Source organism: Xyrauchen texanus, chromosome 5, assembly GCF_025860055.1.
Source record: "Xyrauchen texanus isolate HMW12.3.18 chromosome 5, RBS_HiC_50CHRs, whole genome shotgun sequence".
Taxonomy (NCBI): domain Eukaryota; kingdom Metazoa; phylum Chordata; class Actinopteri; order Cypriniformes; family Catostomidae; genus Xyrauchen; species Xyrauchen texanus.
Window position 1 is genome coordinate 6,469,844 of NC_068280.1, and position 20,519 is coordinate 6,490,362.

General features: G+C 43.0%; 1 protein-coding gene across 1 annotated transcript in view; it reads left to right on the forward strand.

Annotated features, from left to right (window-relative positions):
• LOC127643906 (VPS10 domain-containing receptor SorCS1-like) overlaps positions 1 to 20,519 on the forward strand; it is a 254,439-nt gene that overhangs the window by 126,770 nt on the left and 107,150 nt on the right. Inside the window, exon 3 of the mRNA XM_052126846.1 lies at positions 11,068 to 11,167. Within this exon, the coding sequence (XP_051982806.1) occupies positions 11,068 to 11,167 (100 nt within the window). The remainder of the gene's footprint in view (positions 1 to 11,067; positions 11,168 to 20,519) is intronic.

Consider the following 20,519-nt stretch of genomic DNA (forward strand, 5'->3'; position numbering starts at 1 on the left):
GATAGGTGAGGGTAAGAATCTAAGCTATTTCTTAATATAAAACTCCACTTTTACATTATTTGTGCATATTGCCACCTACTGCACAGGGAGGAGAATTTATAGTAAAAAAAAAAAATATATATATATATATATATATATTTTATTTTATTTTTCTCACCCACATCATATCACTAATGAATTTATGGATTTAACCACTGGAGTCGTATGGATTAACTTTATGCTGCCTTTATATGATTTTTGGACCTTCAAATCTCTGACCACCATTCACTTGTATGGAACAACAAAAAATATGATTTACATTTATGCATTTTGCCAGACGCTTTTATCCAAAGCGACTTACAGAGCCCTTATTACAGGGACAATCCCCCCAGAGCAACCTGGAGTTAAGTGCCTTGCTCAAGGACACAATGGTGGTGACTGTGGGGCTCGAACCAGTGACCTTCTGATTACCAGATTACCAGTTATGTGCTTTAAGTCATACACATCTGGGAGTAAATGATGAGAGAATTGTTATTTTTGGGCGAACAATACCTTTAATCCTAATTTATGTAAAATTGTGCATCTAAACTTACTAATTGTGTGTTTAGCATTTTCCGTGACATCGCCAAGTCATTCTTGTGCATGTAACTCATAATTACAATTATGTATTTTTGAATACAATTGAAGGCTGCGTCATTCTCATCTCATTGTACAAGGCCATTTCTACCTGTTAGTTGGGCACTGTCGTTTTACTACTGTAGAGAATGTACATTAATATGCAGCAAAAACGTCTGACTTTATAATACAGGGTATAGTGTAGCCTCATTAGTTACAACAGTTATAAAATTAGCTGCAAGCTTCACATTGAGTGATGACACTTTCTCAGCATAAAATGTTTCTTTGCTCAGCTCTGACAGTTTCTTTTCTTTAACTTTTTCCCCCCTTAACTTTAATTAAAAGCTGACATTTTGTATGAATATCAATGAACAAGGGGATGGTGTGGTGGCAGGATGTTTAAGAACAGAAATTATACTTGCACTTCAACTAAATAAAAATGTTTGCATTTTTTTTTTAAAGTACTCAATGCTCTATCAGTAAGATATTATGGGCTTATGTAAGCGCAGTCAGAGTATAAAATACATTGATCTTTATTCATTGCGTTACATGACTAAAAAGCTGCACAAATTGAAAAACACCGTGACTGTTATCTACCCTGATAGCACACGTACATCACCAGACGTCTATTTGATGTGTGTGTTTACATCTGGAACACATTTTTTTTTTTACGTTGTTTGCTCATCTGCAATACGTCTATAAGACGTATGTCAATAAGTATGTCTCGGATGTCAATAAGACATTAAGCAGAAGCTTTTTAAGATGTTTAGCAGATTTAGTGTAAAATCTTGGATATTTGTGTATATGTGCTATCTAGGAAATAAAATAGGTAAATAAATGCTGAACAATGCTTGATATACTGTATCTTTGTATTCAATAATCTTATATGATTGATTGTTTCTCGCCAAGGGTTAACTATACACAGGGTCCATCTTATTGCCATATCTTCCAGTGACAAGTGAAATGGGAAAATGTAACTTCCATAAATATTCCTTTCTTTCTTATCAGCCATTAAACTTTTTTTTCTGCATTAAAAATAAATAAATACAAAATAAATAAAAATGAAATTACTCTGTGCTCAAAATAAACAAAAAATGAGCGACAATAGAACAATTGAAATCATAACAAGCATACAGTTAATTAACAGTTAAGTAACATTTTAATTACAGATCTGATTCTGAGTCAAAACTCAAATCTGTATTAATACATCGTATCTAACAATAATTCAGTGAAGACTTAGACACAACTGAGAAAAGTACTTTTTACACCTAATAAGGTTTTCTTTGTATCTGATTTAGCCATGCATGTATATAAAGTAATTATAAATAGTTGTAAAAAAGGTATTCAATCATACGACATCCACAACAAACAATTATGCAAATAAATGTGTGATACAGCAGTTTCCTTCATGTTCAAAAGACATGTATCATTTTTACAGGCAACATGAAGTGATGTAGTTCCATAAAAAATATACTGTGATAAACCTTTTGGCCTTTAGTTTCATGAAACAATTATTGGAACAAAATAACTGTTTATAACTGGTTTACAGCATTTAAAAAAAAAAGCATTTCTCTCAGGAACAGTTGAAAATCATTTTGTTCCAGTTTTCAAAAATGTTCTGCTAAAATCATTTTTAGTCCCTGTTCACAAAACCTACATATGTTATTTAGCTAAATTGCTGTTTTTTTGGTCTTTCCAATAAATTTTCAAGAGCTAATTCCAAAGATGTCGCTTTCTTTTTATGTTCAGATGGAAAATAGAGGAAAAGTAATGTCTCGGTTACTGTCGTAACCTCCGTTCCCTGATGGAGGGAACGAGATGTTGTGTCGATGTAGTGACACTAGGGGTCTCTCTTGACAGCCTTGGTTACCTGTTATCTTTGAGAAAAGGCCAATGTCAATTGGCGAACAGAATTTGCATGCCCCTTCCCTGGACATACGGGTATAAAAGGAGGGAGGCGTGAGTCTGTTCAGACAGGTTTTGAGCTGAGGATCTGAGAGCAAGGTCCTGGCCATTTCAGCGGCTTAGTACAGTGTTGTGGTAAGAGGGACACAACATCTCGTCCCCTCCATCAGGGAATGGAGGTTATGACAGTAACTGAGACGTCTGTCACCAGTGGTGGTTCTAGACCACAGTAACTGGGGGGGCCAGGCAGGAGCCACTTGTGCTTTTAGGGGGCACACATTTAACATGCATTTTAACCTACTTTAAGGATTATTTCAAGTCATTTTTTACTGCAATCTCTAGAAGTAAGCTAATAAAACAATTTAAAATCAAATGAATGTTTCATTTATTTCACAAGTAATTTTGTATTGTGATATCACATTTTTAGCATCCAAGCACAACTAGCCAATTTTCAGCATCTGAAAATTATATATATGACAAATCTAACACATCCTCACACAGGCCGTCGACCGCCTCGGGCTCGAGTGGTCACCGCCCTCTGAGCAGGCTCCCAACAGACTCGACGGCTGCTTTCTTCAGAGCCGTCGCTCCCTTCCTGCCGGAACTCCACGCCGAGCTCTCTAAATCGTGGAACGCGCCTCTCTCGGCCAGGAACCGATCCCATGTCTCCATCGCTTCGGTGGATGGCGCCACCGAGAGGGGCTACTCTTCCATCCCCCCGGTCGAGGATTCGGTAGCAGCACACCTTTGCCCGCCCTCCGCGAGATGGCGGTCTAAGCCAGTGCTCCCGTCTAAGGCCTGCAGAACTACTTCCGCCAGTGTTGGCCGCGCCTATGCCGCTGCAGGCCAAGCCGCATCTGCTCTGCATTCCATGGCCATTTTACAGATCCTCCAAGAGGCTGTTTCAGATCTAAGGAGCGCGACGGATCTCGCCCTTCACGCCACCAAAGCTGCAGCTCAAGCCCTAGGGAAGTGCATGGCCGCGCTGACTGTGACCGAGAGACACCTATGGCTAACGCTAGCTGACATGGGAGAAGCTGAACGCTCCACGTTCCTCAATGCGCCGCTCTCTCCGTCCGGTCTCTTCGGTTCCGCGGTGAGTGGCATTGTTGACCGTTTCTCGGAAGTCCAGAAAGCCACCCAAGCCATGAATCTCTTCCTGCCTCGTCGCGCTAGCTCCTCTGCAGGCCGCCCACATGACCAGACTCCTGCACGAGCCTCTTCACAGCGCCCAGCTAAGCAAAGCCAGACTTCTCAGCGTCGACAGGGCGGCCGCCCTAAAACGCGCTCAGACAGCCGCCGCAGACCGCCGCCCCCCCGCGGGCCTCGGCCTAAGATTGCGCTGAAACCTGAGCAACCGAAGTCCTCCTAGCTTTGTTAAGGAAACGACGGCTCAGTCCCGCCGCGGCCGGACCACCGTCAAAGCTTCGCCCCCTGTCAGTCCCCTTCTCTCAGTCTACTGCAGTGGTGGATTCAGCAGCCAACAAGCCGGTGATACTGCCCGCTTGCCTGCACTCAAATGCCGTTTTCACGGCGACCCAAAGAAATCTTGTGAAAAGCAAACATGCCTTATGTGTAGAAAATGTGCCCACAATCCAGCGTTCACCCCTACACACAAGCATTACACTTCCCGTGTCCCTATCAGAGCCCACTCACATAAAGCAGGCACAGCCAGCTCGAGTGTTAGAGTCAATAAACGCGCCCACGAATCCGTGCGCGCGCCCCTTCTCTGCCCGCTCTGTCACACGGCCAGCAAACACCTCTCTGTATGTAAGTCCCATGCCCATGACTATGCTCGCGCATCACTTCACAGATGTGACTCTTTCCCCATTCACCTCAATCAGGAAGTCACTCACAGAACAGCCTGTCCCTGCTGTCTGCGAGCAGTCATGCATAAGCACAGTAAGCGCGCTCACACATTCTGTTCAGCTCGCTGTGTGCGGAAATCAGGGCGACTTGGCCATTCACCCTCTAGCGTTACGCTTCAAAGCGTGGAAAACTATCCCAGGGATATCCAAATGGGTGTTAAGCACAATAAAACAGGGCTATTTGCTACAATTCGATCGCCGCCCTCCCCGCTTCAGAGCGCGGCTCGAAACTACTGTGAACACAGAAGCAGCCTGCATGCTTCGTTCAGAAATAGCAAACCTTCTGTGCAAAAGGGCCATAGAGAGAGTGCCACCTTCTCTGAGCGAGTTGGGGTTTTACAGCCGTTATTTTCTTGTCCCCAAGAAAGACGGCGGCCTCAGACCAATATTAGATCTCAGGGTTTTGAACAAGGTGCTCGCAAAAAGACCGTTCAAAATGCTTACAATCAGGAAACTCCTCGCGCATGTGCGCCGGGGGACTGGTTTATTTCTCTCGATCTGAAAGATGCCTACTTTCAGATTCAGATAAATCCCCGTCACAGGCCATTCTTGAGATTCGCCTTCGACGGCCAGGTTTATCAATACACCGTCCTTCCGTTCGGCCTGTCTTTAGCACCCCGTACTTTCACGAAGTGCATGGATGCGGCGCTCGCACCCCTGCGGAGTCAGGGCTTGCGAATTCTGAACTATTTGGACGATTGGCTGATTTTGGCACAGTCACATACGGAGCTTCTGTCTCACAGGACAGTTCTCCTCATTCATCTGAACAGTTTGGGTCTTGCAGTCAATTGGACCAAGAGCTCACTACAGCCCAGTCAGGCAATTTCCTTCCTTGGAATAGAACTAGACTCCATGGCGATGACGGCTCGCTTATCTACACAGCGCGCGCGCCGTGTTCAGTGACTAGCCGCGTCCTTTCAGATGAACAGCCTCACGCCTCTGAAAAAATTTCAGAGAATGCTAGGTTACATGGCCTCAGCCGCAGCAGTACTTCAGCTGGGGTTACTGTGCATGCGCCCGCTTCAGCATTGGCTAAACACCCGCGCGTTTCGCCGGGCTTGGGCCACGGGCCGCCAGCCGATCAGAGTGACTCAGACCTGTATCTCAGCTCTGCAGCCCTGGGCAGTGGCCGAATGGTATCACCGGGGAGTGACGATGGGAGCTGTATCTCGCCGAAAAGTCATCTCGACAGACGCGTCCAACACGGGTTGGGGCGCGGTCTGCGAGGGCTCTCCGGTTTTTGGCCTATGGTCAGTTCAGGAAAAGCTCCTTCACATAAATTGTCTGGAAATGATAGCGGTCGAGTACGCGCTCGTGCGCTTCCTCTTGGTCATTCGAGGTCACCACGTCCTGGTCGGTTCGGACAACAGATCTGTGGTATCCTATCTAAACCGTCAGGGTGGTGTCAGATCCAGGAACCTCTTCCATCTGACAAAACGCATACTGAGTTGGTCCCAGTGCCACCTGCGCTCGCTGAGGGCGACGCACGTGCCAGGCCACCTGAACGACGGCCCAGACAGATTGTCTCTGGACAGTATTTCCCCAGGGGAATGGTCCCTGCACACTCAAACAGTCCAGAAGTTATGGAGCATATTCGGCAGAGCAGAGATAGACCTCTTTGCGTCAGAAGATAACTCTCACTGCCCAGTATTTTTCTCAAAAAGCGAGGACGCGCTGGCCCAGGACTGGCCCAACCGCCCGCTTTACGCCTTCCCTCCCGTCTCGCTATTGCCACAGGTAATGCAGAGGATCAGGGAAATGCGTCACTCGGTGCTCCTCATAGCCCCGCGCTGGGAGAATCAGACATGGTTCCCGGAGCTTACACAGCTGTCACTGACAGCCCCGTGGCCCATTCCAGTGAGAGCAGATCTCCTCTCTCAAGCTCGCGGCACGATCTGGCATCCCCACCCAGAGCGCTGGGTGCTGCACGCGTGGGTGATCAACGACTACCCGTTGCTTTGCCAGAAGGAGTAATAAACACTATCATACACGCTAGAGCCCCTTCCACGAGAAGACTCTATGCGTCCAAATGGTCTGTGTTTTCAAAATGGTGCACCGACAGAGACCTGGACCCACGGACATGTGGGGTGTCGTCGCTGCTCGTGTTTTTACAAGAGCTGCTGGATAAGGGCAGATCCCCATCCACGCTCAAAGTGTACGTGGCGGCCGTCGCGGCATTCGCTGAACCCCTGCACGGCCAGTCACTGGGAAAAAACGAGCTGGTCATCGGCTTCCTCAGGGGAGCTAGAAGGATGAACCCCCCGCGCCCCCCCATCGGTTCCTATTTGGGATCTTTCCGTAGTTCTCGAAGCTATGAAAGCCCCCCCTTTCGAACCGCTTCAATCCGTGGATTTGAAATACCTTTCACTCAAAACCGTTTTTCTAACTGCCCTGTCATCAGTTAAACGTGTGGGAGACCTTCACGCGCTGTCTGTCAGCGCTGCGTGTCTTGAGTTTGGACCAAGTGACTCCAAGGTCATTTTAAAGCCTAGACACGGCTATGTCCCCAAGGTGATCGGTACTCCTTTCAGAGCACAAATCATTTCCCTATCGGCGCTGCCAGCATCCGATAGCAAACGCGACGCCAATCTCCTTTGCCCAGTCAGAGCACTGAGATTGTATACTGCGCGCTCCACCTCTTTCAGACGCTCTGAGCAGCGCTTCGTTTCGTTCGGAGGGCGCGCCAAAGGTTTCGCCGCCTCGAAACAGACACTGTCTAGATGGATAGTGGACGCTATTGCTGCCGCGTACGCGTCAAAATATCTACCATGCCCGTTAGGCATTAGGGCTCACTCCACTAGAGGCATGGCCTCCTCGTGGGCATGGTCCAGCGGGATTTCCATTCACGACATATGTGTGGCAGCGGGCTGGGCTTCCCCCTCCACCTTTGTCAGATTTTACAATTTGGAAGTGCCCGCCCTGCAGGCAAAACTACTAGCGGTTTAATACGCTACAGCTCCCCTGGTGAGCTGCACTGATGGGACACATTCCACACAGACCGGCACCGCCGCTCTGTCTTTCCCTTCCCACTATGTGCTTATGTATTACACACACACTGGCCCGCACTCTTGCCGGCCAAATATTATTCCCCACTCACAAGGGCTCCCCGGGTCCCCCCACCCCCGGGGCTCATGCAGTGGATGCTTGGCGCGCACGGCATTGACAATGGGTTCCCGTAGCGTAAGCTAGCTTACGCAATACGAGAGAACCTCTCGTAAGAGAACGAATCGGTTACCTTACGTAACCTCGGTCTCTCTAGAAGAGGGAACGAATATTGCGTAGCCGGCCGTGCTCGCGCCACGAGCGATTTTCGCTTCATTCAATGAAAACCAGGGTTCCAGCCTACGAACTTACGCTTATATGCACTCTAGCCACGCCCATTCTGGCGGTCTTTGATACAGTGACGGCGCGGGCGCCTGTCATTGGACGCAAGTTCACTCAAGTTCGTCTATAGGCTGCAGCAGTTGCCGCAGAGCAACCAATGAGCTCGCTAGCTAGCCCGCTCAAGGTATGCAGTTGCTGCACTGCGTTGACAATGGATACAAAATTAAGGATAATTTTTTGGCTTCAATATCTCAGAAAAGATGAATCTTTCCCGTAGCGTAAGCTAGCTTACGCAATACTCGTTCCCTCTTCTAGAGAGAACCGAGGTTACGTAAGGTAACCGATTCGTTTTTCACTGCTGTCTCATAGTCTTTAAATGCAACCATGTCTTGCTTGTGGTGCTCTGATCTTGCATGAATTGCAAATCCCCCTTCCTTGTAGGTTGCCTTCTTCCAGTTTAAAAAACCACTCTCAAAAACTGACAATGGGCTGTTGGGAGGTGTAAAATGTCGACAGGCGTAACAATATGCAGAGTCTAATATTCTGGAGTAGTCAAGCCAGGGATGAATCTTGTACCATTCTGCTTTGAAGCTCCTCTTCCTGTCCCCCATCAGTGTCTTTGGATATGTTGTGAAGAGTGGCTGCACAGGTGGATGATCTCTACTCTTAGAGATATCTGTGTAAGATGAAAGAGTCACAGTGAATAATTATTTAGCATTCCATAGGAATAAGTCAAGCTCAGATGATTAAAACATAAACGTTTTTGGAAAACAAAAAGAGCTAAAGCTGAGTATTCTCATCTCAATCAGCCTAAACATGTATATAGACAACTGGCCTATAGCGACTGACTCCTTGACAAACCTGACGGTTCAGATGAAGTGCTTGTAGATGCACAGGGCTCATCTTGCTCACACTCTGCCTCAAAGTCGCACTCGGCAGCCTCATCTCTTTTCTCTTCTTGCTCTAGATGTTCAGTGATCTCACTCTCTACACTGTCCAGTGTCCGTCTGCTCTCTGCCTCCAGACCTGCTGACTCTCTCCACAACTAAAATACCTTGCTGATGGGATCTCTGTTCTTCTGGACTTTCTTCTTTCTCTAAGCTTTCATGTATTTCTGACTCTTTTTCACAAGCATTTTCTCTCTTCAGTCTTGACTGACCACTATTTTTATTTTTATTATTAAAGAAGGACATTATGTCCTTTTGGGTTTTCTCTTCATTTTAACTACAAAGGGGAAAAGGATGAAAAGAGAAGCTCACTCAAAAATCCTATCATTATTTACAAGCCGTTTAAAACCCATTTTACTTTCTGTAGATATAATGAAAGGAAACATGTATAAAATAAAAGGAAATAGTGATTCTGACTGTGATGAACTGTCAGGCTCAAAAAGGGGGCAATAGAAAAAAAACTTACAAATAATCAATATACAGTATAGAATAAGTCATATTTATTCCTTTTACTGTGATTTTATTATATTTTGTCCTTTTTTGAGCATGACAGAACACGGATGACAGAAAATCATTAGCTGACACGACATTAGAGTTAGAAAATAACAAGTACATTTTAGGGTTCAGCCTTGAGGTGCCTCTAAGGAACCCGATGATCAGATCGTGCTACCCAAACGACTTACCGTCCAGCGAGCCTCTAGGGCGGCTACATAGACCTTCAAGGTGGAGGGGGAAAGCCGCCCCTCCAGGCTCTCCTGCAGGAAAGGGAGCACTGACCGATTTCGCACCTCTGTGGGTCTTCATATCGGGAAGAACACCCATTTGTGAATTAGTGTCACTTTGGGTCATAAAGCCTGGTATAGGGAGCTCTGGCTTGAGTGATTGTGTCTACAACAGCAGGTGGTAGACCATTTTTGACCTTCTGCATCCCGTCCAAGGGCCAGACATGGAGGTTCTAGAGGTCTGGCCGCGGATGCCAGAGGGTGCCCTGTCCCTGAGAAAGAAGGTCCTTCCTCAGGGGAATTTTCCAGGGAGGTGCTGTCGCATGAGATCTGAGAACCAAGTCCAAGTGGGCCAGTAGGGGGCCACGAGAATGACTTGTTCCTCTTCCTTTCAGGCCTTGCACAGGACTTATGCAAGTAGGCTCACGGGGCCAGCTGTGTGCCAGTGCGTCTGTGCTGAGGGGGGCTTCCGTCAGAGAGTACCAGAGTGGGCAGTGGGTGGAATCTCTGGAAGCGAACAGATCTACCTGTGCTGTGCCAAACCGAGACCAAATCAGGACCACCTGAGGGTGGATTCTCAACTCTCTGCTGAGCATTACCTGTCGTGACTGCTGTGGCTTTAGGTTGCCCGGGACATGAGTGGTGTGGCGAATTGCAACATGCATGGTGATTTATATATGCTACTGTCGCTGTGTTGTCTGAACGAATCAACACATGCTTGCCACTGATCAATGGCAGAAATCTGCACAGGGCAAGAAATACAGTCAGCAACTCTAGACAGTTCATGTGCCAACCCAGCCGGGGTCCCATCAAGGAGCCAGCGGCTGCGTGCCCATTGCACACGGTGCCCCAGCCCAACTGGGAGGCATCTGGACACCTGCTGCAGGGGGACTCTGGTCTGTAGAAAACAGAGGTCTGTCCAAGGGCTGAATAAGTGACGGCAGAAAGGGGTGAGGGTCACACGGTATGTGCCACGGTACTATGCCCATCTCGGGACTCGCTGAGGATGCCATATCCTCCCGGTTGAAGGAAAGCCGCGACCGCAACGTTGCCATGGTCATGTTCTCACAATGAGAGCTTGAACCATCCATAAACGCTCCCTCAGTGTGTTCTTTGCCCGAGTGAGTGACAGAAGGGGAACCAAGTCTTTTACTGCTCAGATAAAGGAGACCATTTTTATTCAATTGTGAGAATTTATTTTGATAATAATGGCTGAATACTATAGGAGGTTTAAAGTGAGGAATAATCAAAAATGTTGCCACCACATGGAGTTCTGGTGGGATATAAAAAAATATATATACTGTATGTTTATTGTATTTTTTTGTATTTATTTTACTCTCATCTGTAACTTTATTAATTGTAAATTTCTGAACCTCTGCATAAAAATGTAGGAAAACATTTATGAAGGAATGTTCAAAAATGTTTAATCAACCAATGGCACACAGGGGGATTGTTTGGAAATCATATTTAAAAGTTGTGAATATTCCTTAAATTTGGGGAACAACAAATTTCTGCAACATTTTATAAATCTTTAATTACTTTGCTTAAATCAAATCTAAATCTTTTGAAGTACTTATGTAGTGTGTTACTTACACAAATCAGCTACAGTTCTGTACTCCTTTCATCCCTGTTTGAAGTGCACAGTGGGTATTTATTTACAACAACTGATTCCTCAAATTCTCATTGGGGCCTCTGATTACATTTCAGGTCAACAGACTACGGAACTACTTACGAGAAACTCAATGAGAAGGTGGGCGTGAAAACCATCCTCAGCTATCTGTATGTCAGCCCCAACAACAAGCGCAAGGTAAGATTAATGGCATCTGTTTATTCCATCTGGGGCACCTACGCTTTCAAAATGTCTCCTTCATTATTAGTCTTCATGATGTCTGTTTTGACGAAGGTGTCAAAACATTTTTCAAGGTGATTTAGATTTATGTTTGCCTGGAACTCAAACCACCTGCTCATTTATGACCGTTAACCACATTGGAAGTATTTCACAGGTCTCCTTCTTGGCTCAGTGTGCTGTTGGCTAATTTATCCTGTAGTAGTATTAACTATCCTCTCCAGCTTTTTATGAGATCAATGCATTTAAAAGATTCACTGACTACGCCGCACAGAAAGTCTTCACTAGGAGATGTACGTACTGTAGTTGCATTCAGAGGAAAACACACACATAATAAATATTAATAAGGCCGTTTTTTTTTGTTTTTTTTTTGAGGGCTGATGAATTATGAACTGAATGAAAAAGAGATTCATACATTTCCAGTGTTTTAATTAAAAGCATGCCAGAAATACTTGTATTAATGGTTGGGAAGTTGGGAGTTTGTTTTGACAGTATGTCATTGGTTCCTTCCTTTTTTAAACCAGTTATTCTCATCTTTTTGTATTAGGAAGTGCTGCTTTCTTCTTAATTATAGCTTAATTATGGCCCTTAATGAAGATGGAATGCACTTGCTATAGTTAAGAAAGGTCCTATTCAACAGTGTTGACTTTGAAGCTGCTCTTTTGAAACAAAGTTTGATAAACTAGAAGCTACTCAAGCTAAGAAGTGCTGTAGTTAACTGCATTGAAGCTTCTTATAGGAATATTCCGGGTTCAATACATGTTGAGCTGTCGACAGCATTTGTGGCATAATGTTGATTGCCACAAAAATTTATTTTGAATCACTTCTCCTTTTCTTTAAAAAACAAAAAAACAAAAGCAAAAATCTAAATTACAGTAAGGCACTTACAATAGAAGCGAATGGGCCAATTTTTGAAGGATTTAAAGGCAAACATGTGAAGCTTTATAATTTTATGAAAGCACTTTTATTAATTCTTCTGTTAAAACTTGTGTATTAATTGAGCTGTAAAGTTATTAAAATTGTAGTTTTTTGTTGTTGTTTATGTCGTCATGGCAGTAAAGGTAAGTGCTTTTAGTGCACTAAAACATGTTAACAAATGTTTAATATCTTGTGACTATACTTTTGTGTATTTTAACGCTTACCCCCATTCACCTCCATTGTATGTGCTTCACTTGAACCCTTTTTATATATACTATATATATATATATATATATATATATATATATATATATATATATATATATATATAGCAATTGTACTTACAAAAAGCAATTTCTAGTAAATTAAACATTTTAAAGCTGAAATAAAAAAAAACTAAATGTATAGTTTCAATGACTTTTCCATCATGTACAGTCATTTTAGGTTTTATATTGTTATGACGTCATTGCAACGAAGTTGTAAAATTCGATATAAATACACAGATATGGTTTGTAAGCAATTTTATCACACTGAAGTCATATTAACACAAATGTTGTTTATGTCTTGTGGCTATACTTGTCAAAATATGAACTCTCAGATGGATGGACTCAATTGCAGGGTTTGACACGGAAAGGGATGAGAGGTGAAACAAACAGGTGAGGCATTCCAAATACAGGTATGACACGAACAGCAGATGAGTAAACTGCAAACAGGGTAGTTAACAAAAAGCAGATGATCAGAAAACTCACAACAGTCTTTTGGTCCTTGTAGGAATCGTGACAAAAAAATGGGAGAGTCAAATAGCTGAAGGCATACATGGAGGACAAAACAGACACCAAACTCAGATGATAGGAACAAATACCTAGGTATGTAAAAAAAAACTGGTAAGTATTGAGGTGGCTAAGGAGTCTGTAGATTTAGGGGGGTACATAGACGAGAACAGACAAGTGACTGAGTGGGGTATTATGCAGTCCATGTCCATGATACTGATGATGTGCAGGTGCATGTAGTAAACTCAGGGGAGAGTGAATCTGTGACAGTACACCCCCCCTCCCCCCTTAAAGGGTGACTCCTGGCTCCCAAAGTCGGAGGAGGGCAGGAGGACATAGATGACAGGTCAGGATCCAGGAGGAATTGGCGGACAATCCGGTGGCCAGGGAGGAGTCTGTGGATGATCAGAAGACCAGGGAGTTGGCCTTTGGGCAAGGACTGGGTCAGGAGGTTTGGGAGGCAGCCATTGAGCAGGGACAGGATGCCTGGGGAGGCGGCCACAGAGCAGGGAAAGGAGGCCTGGGGAGGCGGCCACAGAGCAGGAACAGGAACAGGGTCAGGAGGCCTGGGGAGCAGCTAGAGAGCAGGGACAGGAGGCATGGGAGGTGTCCACAGAGCAGGGACGAGCAGGAAGAGCCAGAGTTTGAGTCAGGAGGTGGAGCTGTTGGAGGATCAAAAACTGGACACTCAGGAGTAGGATCCGGAATTGGGTTAGGCGGAGCCACAGGAGGATAGAGAATTTGGGTCTCGAGAAGAGGAACTGGAGGTGGAGCAGTTGGAGCCACAGAATGATCAGGGATTTGAGACTCAGGAGGTGGAGTTTCAGGGGGTGAGGGCAGAGCCATAGAAGATTCTGAGAGTAGCCGAGGGAGGTCTGACGAAGGCAGGTGGAGCCGAAGGAGGTTCGCCGAAGGCAGGCGGAGCCGGGAGAGGTTCAATGGTCAGAGCCAAAGAAGGCGGAGGTGTGGAAGGCTCGAAGGGCGGAGCTGTGGAAGGTGGAGCCAGCAGATGCCTGAGGGGCAGAGCCGTGGAGGGCTTGGCGCAAGGAGCTGTGGAGGGATTGGCGCAAGGAGCAGATAGTGACTTGGAACTGACCTTTGTGGTCAAGAGCACTGGCAGCGACCAGGGAACGACTTCTATGGTCGTGAGCAATGGCAGTGACTAGGGAGTAAGGGCCCTTATCGTCCTCTTCTTACAGGGAAGGTCGAGGCTACAGGCATTGGCTCTGGGATGGTTGAGGCCACAGGCATTGGCTCTGGGACGGTCGAGGCCACAGGCATTGGCTCTGGGACAGTTCAGGCCACAGGCATTGGCTCTGGGATGGTAACCGTGGCAGCCAATGGCACTGGCTCAGTAACTGTGGCAGCCATGGGCACTGGCTTGTTAACCGAGGCAGCCATGGGCACTGGCTCCTTAACCGTGGCAGCCATGGGCACTGGCTCCTTAACCGTGGCAGCCATGGGCACTGGCTCGTTAACTGTGGTAGCCATGGGCACTGGCTCCTTAACTGTGGCAGGCAGGGGCATTGATAGTTGTAAGGAATGGTCTTCATGGCCAAACGTACTGACATCAATGGGGGATCATTGACTCTAGAAGATGTGCAGAAAACACAGAGGTAAGCTTCGTGGTCTTTGGAGCAGGTGGCGGTGGTGATACAGGGTTCCCACCATAACCTACACTGTAAGGGGAGAATGCTGGGATAGTTACTTTGGGGGTGATGGGAGTGACCTCCTCTGTCCTGCTTGTCGATAATTGTGAGGAGTAATGGATGGCCAGCTCATTGGTTTTGGTGGAATGCCCGCTGAGTCCATTTATGTGGTCTGTTCTTCTGTCAAAGTACAAACTCTCAGAGATACTCAATTGCATGGTTTATTGACAAAGAAAGGGATGAGAGGTGAAAAAAACAGGTGAGGTAATACAAAAACAGGTATGATACAAACAGCAGGTGTGTAAACTCCAAACATGGTAATTAACAAATTGCAGATGATCAGAAATATCACAACAGTCTTTTGGTCCTTGTAAGAATCATGAAAACAGTTGGAGAGTCAAATGGCTGGAGGAATACACAGAGGATGAAACAGACACCTAACTCAGACGATGGGAACAAATAACTAGGTAGGTAAACAAACTGGTAAGTATTGAGGTGGCTAAGAGTCTGTAGTTTTAGGGTGTACATAGACAAGAACAGACAAGTGACTGAGTGTGAGATGGGGGTTTTATGCATGATTAGAGTACTGATGACGTGGAGGTGCGTTTAATCAACTCAGGGGAGATTGAGAGTTTTGTGGGGTGAAGGAGAGGGAGCAGAGTGTGGCGTGAGAGAGGGAGTCAGGTGGATCTGTGACAATACTTTTGAAACGGTGAGTATTTTAACATTTACGGATTGGTCTGATTCACTTTCATTGTAAGTGACCGTGATTTAATTTTTTTTTGTAGAAAAGTCGAAATACATTTTTGTAGTAATCAAAAAAATGCCACAAATGCTTTTTGTATTGAACCCAGAATATTATTTTTATTTGATTTAGTTTTGACCTAACAATGACATTCAATTCTGTTTAATCTGCTGTAAAGATGCAGCAATTGAGGCAGTGGATCATAATGTAATAATCTGTTTTTTTTTTTTAACAGATAAATTCAGTTTTGCCTACAGATGTGGGCCACGCTTATTTAGGGATTTGGATTTCCCAGCTGTTTTGAACTGGCTGATTTAATTAGACTGCACAAATGTCATCAACATCTGCTAAACAATTTACCATTGAAATCCATTCTGAATGCAGATGGACAATTTTGATGTCTGTTTTTATTGCGTAACCATTGATCTACACACTAGAAGTGGAGTGACACTTTGAAATCAGCCCAGTGCACAAGAATAGTTCACCCAAAATTTTTTGCCTTCCTACCTTTAATAATACCTAATAAAAATAATAATAGTTATAATAATAACTATTATTCGTAATTTATTATTATGAAAAGGCATATACAGGGCATGCTGTATTAATAACATTAAAAAATTGGCATTTCATTTAGTTTTGATGCACTTCTGATTTAAGCCCCGCCCAAACCCAGTTTTATTCAAATACAGAGACAAATACAGATCATTTTGTCAAATTAACAGATACAGATACAAATGCAGATAATGGCTTCGCTGCACACCCCTACTGACATTCCAGAGCTACAGTGGAGGAGAGGATGATCAGTGAATAGCAAATTGTATTTCAGTCCATTCCTAATACAAAGCTATCATATGATGGGACTATACAATAGTACACAAATCATATGGACTCCTTTTTGAAGCTTTGCCTAGAGTCATCATAAACAATATAGCTGTGTACAGATTCTTCAGCATATGGGTTTGGGACAGCATGATAGTGACTAAATAAATGTCAGAATTTTCATTTTGGGTAAGCTATTTCTTTAAGAGACATCCCTTCCTCCTGTTATTTTCATTTGCCATTACTCCATATGACTGTCTAAGTGCTCCATTCTCAGGCCAGTAATGAAGATGGAACACAGGTTCACCTTGAAAGACTACTCTCACTCCCGATGGCATTATAAAAGCAGGCCTGCAGCTGGACTGTAATTAAGGACTACTGTAAACGAAATAACTGCTTTAAGGATAATACAATAGTCAACATCAATTTTTTCTGCATTTACATTACCATGTGATCTGGAGCAGCTATTAAAATCAAGCAAGTAATGATTATCTTTTAATGTGAATGCTGAATTTGCCATTGAAGCTGGCCTGGTCAATGCAGTCCATCTTAATGATTCATAATGAGTTGATTTTGAAGGTCCTACTTTTTTCAACTGCTTATTGGCAGAACAGTAGAGAGAGAACAGGAAATTATGACTAATAGGTCCTGGACACAAAGCAGGCCATATTCAGTCCTGTACCTATTGGACGAGTATAATTGTTTCAGGAACATGTGCGCTAACCACTAGGTCATGGCTCCTACATGACAAAGTTAACGTTATGAGTCTGTTGGTTTCAATATTTTTGTTTTCTATTGCAAACTTATTTTAAAGGGTCTCCAAACACTTTTTGGGTCCACTGTATTTAAGCATGCAAAATAAATATGGTCTAGCATGGTCAAAATATCCAATGCACAGGCTTGATCCAAACCCTTCTTCAACCTGCGAAGCACACACTGTGATTTAAATACAAACCATTTACTTAAATCCATTTATATTGGAAAAAGAATATTGATCACCCTCACATGGAAGTAGACTTTTTGCCTGTTATCCCGGAAACTCCAGCTTTTGGTCTCACCCTGACTAACCAGTAGCTGCTGCACTGACCACTTTCTCTTTTAGGGTTTTGGCATGGACATCGTTTCATTTTCCTCTCTCGTCAACAATCTGCTGTGAAGGCACTTTCTGCTGAGCGCATTTACCTTTTCCCCGCGGCGCTCGCCACTTAAAACCACTGCACAGTGTTTGCTTCCACCTCACTTCTGTTTTGCCTTCCTTACCACCCTTTAATTATCTACCACCCTCTAATTATTTCAGAGAAAACCCATAATATTTATACCAATATGATAGTCATTTATACAGGGGGAATTCATTTTCTCCATCCCATTACACTCTGACATTAAATAAATTCATAAATGACTACAGCTTGCAAAACAAATCATTTAGCAGTAATAATTTTGCCACTGCACCAAATTATACACTATAATACCATCTTAAAAGCTACTCAAATACTCAACACTGAGAATTTATTTGGATTTTTTTCAGGAATTGCATGTTAATACAAAATCTCACGAAACGAACTGGCTATTTCATGTCAGAGCAATTACATATTCACATTACCTACATTTTTACCAGCTCCACAACTGGTTGTTTACCCTTCAATAATATTCAGCCTCCAAAATCCACTGATTCCGTTATGCTCTAATATTCTTTCTCTTATAAAGTGATTAGTCTTGCGTAGCCAGAATTTGTACTTTCGGTATATATTGCAGCTCTTATTTTGACCAAGATTCACTAATTTAGACAGTAAGATACCATCTGAATGGTATGTAAAGCAACCAACCACAATTTGTCTTGTTTTTAAGTGCTGTTTAGTGTATGTGAAGCACCATATCAAGCCAATTATGTCAGAGAACTTAATAGCAAAAATCCCAGATGCACCGACCACATCTTGTTGCTCACGTCACATTGTACAAATATTAGGACTGCATATTGACCAACATAATCACATGGGAAATTGAATTGTTGCTTCCAAATGCTCATGTACACTATAATCAACCCCATTTGAACCGAGACATTCGAGATTCAGGTTCTGGTCCCATGGGAACAAGAACGTAATCACGTTCACATAAACTATGTGGGAGCATAATTCTGAGGTTGCATTTTTGCAAAAACAACTTGCTTTTGGTGATACTCTGTGGACATTTTACCTTGAAACTGGAGCTCATGTGCACATACAGTACATTCAACAACACTTCTATCGGGAAGACAAGCAGGCTTGAGTGAAGTTTAAGATGCCATTTATTTGATAAATGTAAAACAGAAAGTAATGTCTCTCTCTTTGGCGTAGGCCCCGTCCGGCGGTCTGAGGGAGTTGTACCCGGAACCGTCATGTCCTGCCGGAGATAGGAGGCAGGGGCGAGTAGCCTACCCCCGAGCGGGACAGGGCTCAACTTGTGGTGGTGGGGTGGTGGAGGTTGCCATGTTAGCACACTGAAACAGCAATGTGATATTGTGAGCAGACTTATAAAGCAATGGCTTACATGCGATTGGCTAGGAATTACCGAGCTAATGACGTGATGATGTACAGCTGCTAGTCTTCCCGCTAGAACTACGCTGCACTTCCATTTCTGAACTACTGTCACCGAATTTATATTGTGATCAGTCGGGTTTTGTCAGTAGGGATTATTTGAGATATATCCATATATGCTCTTCTGAAAACAAAAACAAACAAAAAAATCTTACTCATGTATTGCTCTTAACCCTGTTGTCTGTAATGTACTAGGCATCTGCTGCCACTTGTTGGACATTTTTGGGCATTTCGTGATGAAAAAATATAAAAAATATTTTTTCCAAATATGTCAGCTTTTGTATTGAATGCACAAATTTTTGTGAGATTTTTGCTGATTCTAATGAAGTAAAAGTGATAATAATGATTATATTGATATAATATTTAAAAATGAGTATTTGCTGAATTTAAGCTTGTGCTTGGTTACAATTTTGTATATTATTTTATAGAAGAATCACATTGAAATGCATGAATCAAATATGATACAACAGGCTTTTGAGGTATATCTCTCAATCACTATTAAATTCCATTCATGCCTGCCACAAAAAAGAATACAAAACAAAAGAAAATTATAGAGCTTTGAAAATTCTGACATATCCATTTTAGTTTCATTTATTTATTTAAAGTGTGAACTAATATTTCTGTGAATTTTCATACATGCAGCCTGCTCTGTTATTATAAAGATTGCGTCATTTTACATTACAAGCTATTAAGATGTCATGTTACCATAGTTTCCTGAGACCTAGCAAAAAAAGTTTTACAATTTCTATATATAGCATGTCTATATAGTGTTTGGTGCAAAAAATACATATGATAAAAAACAATTATAGAAAAAATTATATATTATTTATTTTGTATTTAATGTGCTGAATTTAACTGTGATACATTTCAATCCATATATTTATAGACCAAGGAGAGGAAGTTGTCATGGCCAAACTCTCAAACATTTGGTATCTCTGAAAATGTAACCAGTGAAGATTTACCAGTGTAGCATATATGGGCTTAAAAAAAATAAAAAATAAAAAACTGTCTAACACAAAAATTAATTGCTGGGCCTCAGGAGGATAATTACCTTGTATCAAATATGATGCATAAAATAAATAATTTATATATATATATATATATATATATATATATATATATATATATATATATATTGTAGTAGTACCACACTATAATAAATTAATCAATACTATAATCGGTTTAATGTAAAAGAAAAGAATGTAAAATCATTTTCGGACAGTTAATTCACATGTCAGGCTTAACATGGTCAATATAAGTACTGTATATTTAAAATTAAATGGTTCTTTAGACACCATTTGGGTGGGGATCTTCAGATGCCACAGGAAAATAAAAATCTAAACACCATTTCAGTTATCAAAGAAATTTACTCTTATTTCCAGCAAGAACTCTAAAGATTTTCGTGGGTTCTTTCAGTAACCCCATCATGAGGGAAATGTTTCAAGGCTTTTGAAATGTTTATTGAAGTTTCTGGAGCACATAAATGGGATATCTGATAGGATATACCAAGCCAGTGAGGCATCTACCCCATCTGGTTCCTCATGTATCTTTGTGCTATGATTGGCTAACAACTTTGTAGAGCAACCATACCCCCCCCATACATGGAACAGTTTTTTTCCCAAGAATAAAAGTATGAAAGTAATAAACTTAAATAATAAAATAATCTCACAGCAATATTTTGTGAGCAAATATCGCATTCTCTTTGTTAGTTAATTAACAAAGTTAGTTATCTTACTGCGCACACCAAAGCGGTGATGATGTAAAAGGAGGCGTTGATCTCCTGCTTTGGAGCCTGTCATGCATTAATGAAGGCCCCCAAGTGACGTAAGGAAGTAGAAGCTT